At 39.6% G+C, this 11367-nt stretch overlaps 1 protein-coding gene across 1 annotated transcript in view; it reads right to left on the bottom strand.

Moving 5' to 3' along the window:
• Window positions 1-2348: 2348 nt before the first annotated feature.
• The window catches only part of ap3b1a (adaptor related protein complex 3 subunit beta 1a), a 319942-nt gene continuing 310923 nt past the window's right edge, over window positions 2349-11367 (bottom strand). The window contains exon 27 of the mRNA XM_070879808.1: window positions 2349-4839. Within this exon, the coding sequence (XP_070735909.1) occupies window positions 4686-4839 (154 nt within the window). The 3' untranslated portion in view covers window positions 2349-4685. The remainder of the gene's footprint in view (window positions 4840-11367) is intronic.

The following is an 11367-nucleotide window of genomic DNA, read 5'->3' as shown; positions in this document are numbered from 1 at the left end:
GTTGAACATTTATAATCAGATTGCAAAACCCCCATATTTGTTGGTCATAACATGCACTCCTCTTCCAATTGCACTTTGTATTAGAGATAGACTTAGCATAAATTTACAACTGTACTTATGACTGCATAATCATGACGTGCTAACCTGACATTTAATGAGAAACCTTTCATTGTACATAGAGTACATAATAATGTAGATCTTGTATTTTGAGAATCTTAATCCCATATTGCTATTCATGTCAGTAAACACTCTTTATGGATCTTCATCTTTTCCTTTAGATCATTATCACAACCAATTGTTCCAAAGATGGAGACTGCATTCTTATTCAGTGCCAGACATAGTTAAGAAAAAAATTCAATAAGATGTCAGAAACACTGTCATCATTTCATGGAGGTTGAGGGACAGTGTATGAATAAGTCTTTCGAATAAGGGAAGCCCAAGATGGCTGCTGACAAATCAGTGCTGCTTCCATAAGTAAGCTCAATGGATTCAAACACAACCAGGGAAAATGTAACCATGCCTTGCAAGAATCAATTTTCAATCAGCTGGCAAAACCACCCTCTGGCAAGATTAATGAGAATGGAAAAATTATTTTAATTGAAGATGCTCTCAACACTTAGCACATTGATGCAGCATGAAATTCTGAACTGGTTTTAAATCTGAACAACAGCACCAGTGAGAAATATCTCCTTCTGCCCAACACCAAAAACCTAATTAAACAGTTAGGAATGATCCTCTGACAGACGACCGCCTGGAGATGAGAGGATTTTAATCCTTTCAAAGGAGTGTTAAAAGCCGCAACCTTGCCAATTAGATTGTTTTAAAAGCTGTACATTGCCCTATTCGTGCAGTGCACATTAACTTCACACATTAAACAATTACCATAACCATGGGAGGTCAAATTAATATGATTGGAGATAGTGGTAGAAATGGAAATCAGCCACCATTTCAACACAGCCAGGTTTCTAAATACACTTTTAACATAAATGAAAAGCAGACCTCTCAACAGATTGCTTAAAAAAAAGACTTGCATCACGAGCATCTTTGACATTGCAAACCAACCATTTGTTTAAAAATGGTAGAGACCAGATTGACTTTTTTTTTGCAAACATACATTTGTAGTCCACGTGATCAATAGACTCGATAACTAACCCCATTGAGTCAGCAAGGCAGTCACCTACAACAAGTGAAATGTAAACATACCATGTTTCACTCAATAATTCTGTACTTGTAATATCTTATGCCTTCCTAAAGTAAATATTCTACAGTTCATTGTCTATATAACTGATGTATATGCATCCCCTGTAACTACAGCAGTTATACAGACAGCTGTCTGCAGTGAAGTGGAGAAAATGTTCTCTAGAAATGCAATATTACTACAATTGTGCAATTGCTAGATGAATCGTCTGTGAATCACCAGTGAAATATAGCAAATTCACATTGCACCCAGTAAATACTGGCGAGTCTGTTCCCATAAATGTTGCTGCCAAATTGGGTATGACAAAGCATTAAACAAATGAGGGGTAAAAAAAAAAGATGGAAAAGCTATTCAAAAATGAGAACATATAGAAAGAGATCGCTTTAGAAATGTTAAAACAGGTGAAAAGCAGTTAAGAATCACAAGGGGAGGGGGAAGTGAATGTATGAATGTTATTTAAGTATGTGCATATTAAGATACACATTCAAAAAAATTAACTTATAAACAAAGGTATGTCGCTGTTGAGTGAGGTAAGCTTATCTTTGGTTAAGTTAGCGGCCTGAATTGCTGTAGCAATAGTGTAGACTATTGAGATTGGGCATAGGATAGAATACATAAACTGGAAGCTGTTAAGTTTAGGGTTTCTAAGATGAGATCATAAAATAAAAAGTAAAACTGAACTGTTTAAAGGTAAAAACATTCAGATGATATTTAAAAATGTAAATGATTACTTTATTTTCTCATCAAATTTAATTCTTTTTGCAAAGCCATTTCAGCAGATCTAACCACTCTATTGAATACTGCACAACAACCCTGCCATTTCGGAATAAATTTGACTTGTTAATGCAGCAGGCTTTGTTTACCAAGTAAAATCTGCTAATAACAAATATGGTTTAATTATCATGTCAGAAATGTTCTCGGAGCTGGCTCTGTAGTTTACCAGTCTCTCTAATCCTCCAGGTTTTTAAATCCAATAAAATCAAATGAGTGAGAAAAGCCATCAGCCCGTTAAAGTCGAAAAACATGCCATCTCATCTAGAGAGAGAAACAGACCATTGCCATGTCTAGGCTGACAGAGCTGTCTGCACTGGGGATAGTACTATTCTATTTGATTTATGGTATAATAGTGTGACAAATGATGACAAAAATAAACTTTTACTGCAGTGAACTGCTCCTTTATTTATGAAATTTTGCCAAGTACTGAAATCTTTTATCTGCAAGTTGTACACGGAGTGGAAACGAGTGATTATGGTGCAGTAATAGTAATACAGTGATGGAGGCAGAGTCCGCTGTAAATGGATTGAGGTAAAATAACTACCGCACCATGATAAATGTGAACAGCGCTTTGCTGACAGATGATCTAACAGGTGTTCATAACAACTATATAAGAGGATTTATTTATGACTGGCCACAGCCGCAGTACTGTAAATCAACTGAAGCAGCTGTACACCAGCAAACACAAGTCCCTGATGTAACAACTACATAAGAACATGGGAAAAAATACTGTTTGGAATCCTAATCATTAAATAATTACCGCACACATATACCAAATCCAGTTGCAGCACTCAGTGCCACACAAATAAATTCTAAGATGGGAACCTGTTCGCCCATTTGGAAATTTAATAAGTTTACTCATTTAGAAATTTAATAAGCTCACTTTTGCATTTTACTTCCAAAACAAATGGAGGAGGAAGAAAATAAACAGCATTCCAAGCATCTCCAAGTACTGTTAGTGACTATCCTCTATAGACTAACAATAGTAATTGGAGAACTGGCACATAATCAAGATTAAGATGCAAGCAAGCTGTTCTATAAACAACCATTTCGCCCTTTTACTTTGAAATGAAAAAAAGGCCAACAGGATTTATTACATTATTTCCCAATTTATACTAAAATAAAATTATAATTCAAACACAAATTGTACTTTCCCCCCCTATATGATTCGGAAAGCTGCTTTAGTCTCCAAGAAATTACATTTTGAAACAGTCATCCAGAAAGATGTAAATAGTATATTTACTAAACTTTGAAAGCTCAAATAATCATTGGTAATATATCTTGTATAAAGTTATTTATAGGCACAGTGCTTTACCACCAGTTACCACATTGAAGCATGGATTCTGTTCTACTCAAAACCATCTCAATATTTTTCAGTCCTTAAAGATGCCATGATTCACAACCATGAGAAAAGGGAGAGGGAAAGAAGAATATTTCTCCTCTTTCTTTTAGCCCCACACCACTGCTTGCTGGTAACTCCTTGTCAAGCTTCTGAAATGTTGCAAACAAGCCAGCCACTAGGAGGTGTATTAGAACAAATTGAAGCAAGTTCCCTTGTGAAGTAGCTGGAATCTGAGGGAGAGTGCGCGACCATTCCAAATGCTGATGTAAGGATGCGTGCACAGATCACAGAAATGACAGAACCCTGGAAATGCGCAGACTGCTCAGCAGCTGAAAGTGGATGACTAGTTAATGTTTGGGTACGACAGTTTGTCAGAATAAGTTTTGCTATAGGGTCATACCTGACTGAGTTCGGATAATGAGCTACACCCAAATCATCAATCCATCTCCCCCTTCCATTTACAGACCAACCTGCTCTGTATTTCTCGCGAGCATGGTTTTAATTTCAGATATTCAGCATTCAGTTTTCTTTACAGCTATCCCAGAACTGAAAGCTTCATATTTGATCATGCTTACGTAGGCACATAAAACAAAATACTGAGATCAGGGTTCTGCGACATGAATGGCGAAAAGGGCATCAATATAACATAAAAGAAAGCAGTAACCAAACAGGTGAAGCTTTTTTTGGCAAAAGATATGTTTCTTTGGATGAATTTTACCCTTAGTTTTTAAATTTCCACCAATGCAAGACAGACTTCATTTGGCAGTGGGGGGGGGGGAAGGGGCGGCAGGAGACCAGAAAATATTATGGCTCAATAGTCATCATCCATTTACCAGATGCCCTTTCTAGAATTATACTCACCAATAAGCTCATGAACAGACTATATGCCTGGACATGATTTTTTTTGCAACTATCTTCACTTTTCAAATTAATTTCGTGGGAACTGCATGAAAACACTCAATGGCTGAAAATGCTTTATGATTAGTTGTTCCACACATCTCTGGAGAAAGCTGATGTAGAACAAAAGGTTACAATATTAACTTACATTCAACATTTGCCCATTCAAAAAAATATATACCCTTACCACCACATTGAAACAATACAATGGAAGATTTGGCCAACTCTAAAGCCAACGGCTCAAGAGTTTAGTTAGTTACTTGGGACTGTGCTGCTTTAATGGTAAGCAAAAGAAAAAAAACAACAAGAATTGTGCTAAAGTATGTATAGGAATTTCAAAGCAGGATACAAGATTGTAAGTGTGTAATTTTCACTCTACTGCCAGATGGAGGGGAATCTATTATAAATGAAAGGCAGTAGCAGTGGCTGGCCAACGCACTGTTTGCCAAACACTTGCTTGCAGATATATCCTGATCACTCTTGAGACAGCACAGATTTCAGCTCCCGCAGCAGCACTGAACCAATCACAGTCTTTTCCGTGTTTATGCTGAGCTGTACGGTTGATCCTTCCTTCAATTCTATTGTGATTAGTACCAAAGCTCCACTGTTCACCGTTTTAGCTGCAAACCTGAAAAATAAAATTCAGAAGTTTCTATTTTTTAAAATTAAAAAAACAATTAAGCCCACGAAAATATTTCCCCCCTATATATATATAATTAGATGCACTTGCAGATCTTGCAAAGTACATTACACTGCTACACATAGCACACACAAAGACAACAGCGCAATGACTTGTCTATGCACGAGTATAAACCACTGAAGTTAAAATGCATCCTCCGCACAATACTGGAGTAAAGTCTAATTTCAGCTGTTTCTGGGGAAACCATGTGTTTAGCACATACATGAAAATATCATCACGATGCTATAGACAGGCGGGGCCATACATGATCAGCTACTCCAGTGTCCTATAAAGTTCCAGAACCTGCATCATTGTATTAGTTTGTTTTGACCCGATGCTAAATTGAAACTGGCTAATCAACTCCAAAGTTGAGAAACGTACACACTAGCAGGGCTTGAGATGGTTGGGTGGGCTTGAGATGGTTGGGTGGGTTTGAGGTGGGCAATGCATTCCATTTGAAGAATGAAAGCACTATAATTAGGCCATTTTTTTTCTTCAGTTAAGCATCCTCTAATACCGCAGGAGTACACCTTAAAGTCGTGCCAATTCAGGATAGGGTGGCCCCTGCAGAGAAGCTGTAGAATCAGCAGCCAGAGCCAATTACCAAAGGTACTATAGTGTGCAGCAGTCAAACCTACACAATAATGCTTGGTAAACAGGTTTACTTCACGTGGGAATCTTACAAATACTATCAGAACCTGATTAAAATATGCCTAGGAAGTGGCTACCCCAGGCTTCTTTCCTGCAAGATGGTAGCAATTAAGAATGCATTCCAGCATACACATAGCTGTGTGCTGCTTAGTAACTGGTTTGCCTTGAGAAATCAGCTGAGAAGACTTCTGAAATTGCTCTGTATGACAGACAAAGGTCTAAAATTATGTTGCTGATATTAGTGGATGAATGCTTAAAAGTTTTGTACAGCATTCCTTAGTTATTTCAGCAGAGGCATTAAATAATTTACTTGTAACTGGGTTAGTATCTGCATTACAATAAAGATTGAGGATAGTCATATGAATGTGTAAGATTCACCAATATGAACACTAATTTGTATGGTCTAATAACTTACAGCTCCGAGGATCTGCATAGTGAAAGCTATGTAGTGAAAGGGGGTGAAATGATGGGAGAAATATTTCTTGACCGAAGTGAAAGCTTTTTGTTGAAATTTCAAGCCATTTCAAAGAACCACTCAGAAAAATGCCACGTCAAACACAGCTAAACTAAAATTAAATCTTAAATAATACAAAAGCAAAATACTGTGGATGCTGAAAATCTGAAATAAAAACAGAAAATGTTGGAAATGCTCAGCAGGTCAGGCAGCATCTGTGGAGAGAGAAACAGAGCCAACGTATCAGGGCCGATGACCCTTTCTCAGAACTGGAAGCAGTTCGAGATGCAACAGGTTTTAAGCAAGTGCAGGGACAGGGAAAAGGGAGAGTGGAGGAAAGATCAAAAGGGAAAGTCTGTGAAAGGATGGAAGGCAGGAGAGATTAAATGACAAAAGGTATGATGGTGCAAGGTGAAAGGAGATGCTAATGGGACAAGTAAAGAAACAAAAGATGGGAATGGAAGAGTGTAAATGGGAATATCAGTATCAGCAACAGCCAGCGTCCGAAAAATGGGAGCAGAGATTATGGTCTGAAATGGTTGATCTCAATGTGGAGTCTGGAAGGCTGTAAAGTGCCTAATAGAAAGAGGAGGTGCTGTTCCCCACGTTTACATTGGGCTTCACTGGAACAGTGTAGGAGGCAGAGGAATGAAATCTTGTAGTTTACAAGTATGAGTGAAAGTAACCTCTACAGCATTGCCATTTTCCATGCAAGAAACAAACGTAAGATCACATATTTTGAAGACGTTTGCATGGGGGATACATTAACTTGTAGAGAAGTAAATTAAAGTCCCAATTGGAAAAACTGAAGGCCCAATTGGGCATAATTTCCAGTTTGCATACAACAGGATATCAGTGGGTGATTCCCCAATGAATTAAATTAAGTCATGGAAAATGAAAAAGCCAAAATATGAACTTGAGCAGAATTGGATTTTAAATAGGCTTTGGCTGAATATTGGAAGTACTCCAACATGTGAGAGAATCACAAATAATTGCTAATTGAATTTGTACACATCATAAGCCTTTTCCACTATATTATATGTCCCATTAATGGACACCCTGTATGGACTAAGGTATCCATCTCCAAAGATGGGAAATTCTACTTCCACAGTCATTGCTCATTAATAACCAGCCCATCAACTTATGCATTTCCCAGTTCAATTATAATATTTGGCCCTCCAACTGGGAGAGAAGCTCATTCTTGCTATTCAGAGAACCATTAACTCTGCTCACCAACAGGATGCCAAAGAACCAGTATTTTCAAGGCCAGCAAAGGGTTATCAGGATGACTCATTTCTCCTGCTCATATCTAAACCAGGAATGTAGAAAATATAACATGGAAGCAAAAAATGGAAATGCTATGAAGGGTGCAAAGAAAAACTGGGAGGTAGCAAAGGAACCAGTAAAGGATTTTATTGACACAAAGTGATCCAGCTGTAAACAAAAATCCATGGGTTTTATAATCAGGAGTGTATATTTATTGGTTGCTGCTTCAAATCTGAGTCTCTTATTCCCACTTTTGCTTTTTGGCCACTTTAAGGCTTTGCTGTACTCCCTTCCTCTTCATCTCACTCCTTTGAGATTAACCTCTAGAACATCCTTCCCATCTGTCTCCCATGACCCTGCTGGTGGCTCAATCACCACCCCACCTCTATAGTCCTCGAGAATGTTCACCTCATCATGAACAAGGCCTTCACCGTCCACGTCATCATAATAGATAAATCGACAAATATACCAATACTGACTGAAACCTAGCTTACATCTAGTGATTCCTTCTCCCTCACCAAAGCTTGTTGGTTACACATTACATCACCTGCCCCACCAAACAGCCACTGTGCGAACATATCTGACCTTGGGTCGCTCCCAACTCCCCTGACACCTTTCACCTTCTTGGAGTATCTTATCCTCTGCCTCTCTCAAAATTCTTGTTGTGTACTGCCCTCCCAAGCCCCAGACCAGCCTCCTCACTAAGATGTCCTCCCCTGCAACTGCACTGAATAACTCATCTTTGGTCATTTCAACCTACACCTGGACCACTTTTCCCTCTCTCTCCTGACTTCTCAGTTCCCCTATCTTTACTCTATTTCATGCTTCACAAACTCTCCCCACCCACATCCATTGCTACCTTCTCAATCTTGCCATCTCTTGTGGTCTCTCTACTTTTGAGTTATTACAGTCAAGGCTATCTCCTTTATCAACCAAATGCCCCTACCTATCGAGCCCACCACTCTCACTATCCACCTTGGGGAGAAAAAACTCTTCCGTCTGTAATACATTTTCAAACTCTCTTTCCCTCTGGCCCTCCATTCACTTTTGTCGCTATTGATCTGCTCAATTGCTCCTTCAATGTACCGGTGAGACCCTTGTGCCACTCAAATCATTTACCATCTTCTACCCTTGGCCATTTCCCCATGTACAGCTACATCTTTACTCTCAAGTTGAAGGGTGGTAAATTTGCTTGACATATCCAAAATCTGGCTTGACCACTAAGAAATATACGGTTGTCTCTCCTCCTACTCCAGGATCATCCTGAGGACAAAGACAGTTCCTCTTTTCCATGATGAATCGCCTCCGCATACCTGCTCCCACCCATACTAATTGCAAAAAGTTAATAGATCTGTCTCTACAATGAATGCCACCCTAGCAGCTGGTTGTGCCACATTCTTATCCTCATCACATCCTTCCCCATGGCTCAGTAGACAGCACTCTCGCTTCTGAGTCAGAACGTTGTCGGTTCAAGTCCCCACTCCAGCGACTGGAGTACAAAAAAAAATCTAAACTTATGCTCTAGTGCTGTACTGAGGGAGTGTTGCATTGTCGGAGGTGCCATCCTTCAGATGAGATGTAAACTGAGGTCTGCCCTCCCAGATGGATCCCAAGGCACATCAAAAAAAGATCTGGTCATTATTTTATTGCTGGTTGTGGGACCTTGCTGTGCAAAATTGGCTGCCTCATTTCCTATGTTACAACAGTGACTATACTTCAAAAGTACTTAATTGGCTGTAAAACATTTTGGGATGTCAAGAGGTCGTGAAAAGTGCTATAAAACTTCAAATCTTTTTCTCCTCTACTCAGTCTCCCACCCAAACTAGCACTCGTCACTCTGCAATTTCTCTCCCACCACTCTGACTTCTTAAAGTTTATTTCTTCTATCACACCAACTTCTTACTCCCTTGATGCCTCCCGACTCACCTCCTACCTCCATTCTGACCTCGTCCCACTCCTGTCGAAATCTTACTCCATTTCTTATCGCCTCCAAATTTGATTTTTCTGATATCCACCTTCCATAAACAGCATGTTCAAAACTCAGTTGCCTGCATCTTATCCCACAATCACACCAAGTTCCACTTGCCTATTTCTTCAGTACTCGTTGACATGCACCTCAAATTTCCCAAATTTGAAGCTCAAGTGGCTATTTTTTTGCTTCAGCTTCTCAGTTTTGCCTTGAATTATACAGGACATGCCATTTAGTTGCCCTTTGAATGGATTTTGAGAATGTAAGGCAAATCTGGCAGGCATCAGTGTCAATGCCTTTTATACCTTGGTAATGTCAATTTACTATCACAAGCTGCATTGGTCATTAGCTTATACACCAAGTGTTTCACACTGAGTCAATGTTTGAACAGTCCAATCCATGTACCAGTGTTTGCTAACAAAAATCACTGAATCAGACCCCTCTCCCTTCAGCATATCTCCTACTGGAGGCTGGTTGCTATAGCAAGTCTTGACTGCTGCATACTATGGGCGGGAATAATCCTGAGAAAAGGAATTCCTGCTGACAGTATGCAGTAACTCGTATCACCATTTCTAGCAGGACTCAGGTAGGAGCAGTACTGAAGGGGTGGGAAATGGATGACAATGAAGGGAAAGAGGCAGAATCTGGAAGCAGTATCTGTATGAAAAGAACACAAGAATTGGGAGCAGGAGGCGGCCATTCGAGCCTGATCTGCCATTCAGTATCATGGCTGATCTTCTACCTCAATTCCACTTTCCTGCACTGTCCCCATATCCTTTGATTCCCTTAATAGTCAAAAATCTATCGATCTCCATTTTGAATATAGTTAAAGACTGAGCCTTCACAGCATTCTGGGGTAGAGAATTCCAAAGATTCACCACCCTGAGTGAAGAAGTTTCTCCTCATCTCAGTCCTAAATGGTCAACCCCTTATTCTGAGACAGTGACTCCTGGTTCTAGATGAATGAAGAGTCTGGTCCTGAGATGATACAAGTCCCTTTATGTACTGTTTACAGGGGGTATATGGGAAAGTAACTCGCTTACCTTTTGGCGCATGAGAGGTCTAGTTCATTTGTTGAAAGTTCAATTGTCACTGGTTTATTTGTTTAAAATACATTAAGAAATCGATCAATTCTAAATGCAGCATTTCTCATACAAGAATTCAAAATTTCACGAGGGAACATTCCCTGCAGGAGTGTGCCATCAATTTTGTGCTTTCAACTTCTGGATCTCCCCATTCAGACTTTCATTTACTGGTGTCTTTTTTTCCTCTAACAGAAGTGTGGGAAGGTTTTGTATATCTAAAACAACTTCTTTGTGAAAGGGCTTTTAAATAGGGCCATTCTTGAGTTGTGAAGAAGCTGGGTTGTCAGTTTTTTGGGGACAGTGTCAGCTATTTTAAAGCAGTTGGATCAGCATTTACTAGGTTTCTCTGTTGCCGGTTATGTACTTCCTGTAGGCATAGCAAATGACAACAGCCCAGTGAGACTTGAGTGTTAAATTCCAATTTAGTGCCTCATCCCTCTTGTTTGTTTTGTGTGCTCGTTTGCTTTTGCTCTTCATGACTGCTGAGGGAGAATGTGCCTGGTCGATGACTGTTGCCATACACCCTGGGAAGAGCACCGCTTGTAACTGCACCTTTAAATAGGTCAGCACTGCCAATTTTATTCAATTTTCTTAGCATTATTGGTACACATGTCCTAATAAGGACAGCACTGTTCCCTTTGACATTCATTCTAGGATCCCTTGCCAAAGCTGCAATTCCTGGGATAACAGCTAAATTGGGGGGGGGGGGGGGGGGGAGGGGGGAAATGAGGATGCAGACTGGCCTGTTCACTTGAAAACTTAAAAAACTAGCGTGATGATCTAATCTGCGTACTGCTGAAACAAGACTGAAGGCTTTGTTTTAATTCTAACATTGAGAGATATAATGTAATGAGCAGAAATCTTCATAGCTTGAAAATAAAAAGCCTGCCACAACTTCACAGGCCCAAAGGTTTGACAGGATATGGAGTGTCGTATCTGCAATACGATGAGATTTTCATGTGCAGAGCACATGGTTTTCCTAGAACCAATCACATTAGCTTTATGACTTTGGTATGTGGAGGATGCTTAAATGAAGAAATTAGGTTATGCCA

Source organism: Pristiophorus japonicus, chromosome 1, assembly GCF_044704955.1.
Source record: "Pristiophorus japonicus isolate sPriJap1 chromosome 1, sPriJap1.hap1, whole genome shotgun sequence".
In the NCBI taxonomy this organism is placed as follows: domain Eukaryota; kingdom Metazoa; phylum Chordata; class Chondrichthyes; family Pristiophoridae; genus Pristiophorus; species Pristiophorus japonicus.
This window is presented reverse-complemented; position numbering and strand designations above follow the sequence as displayed.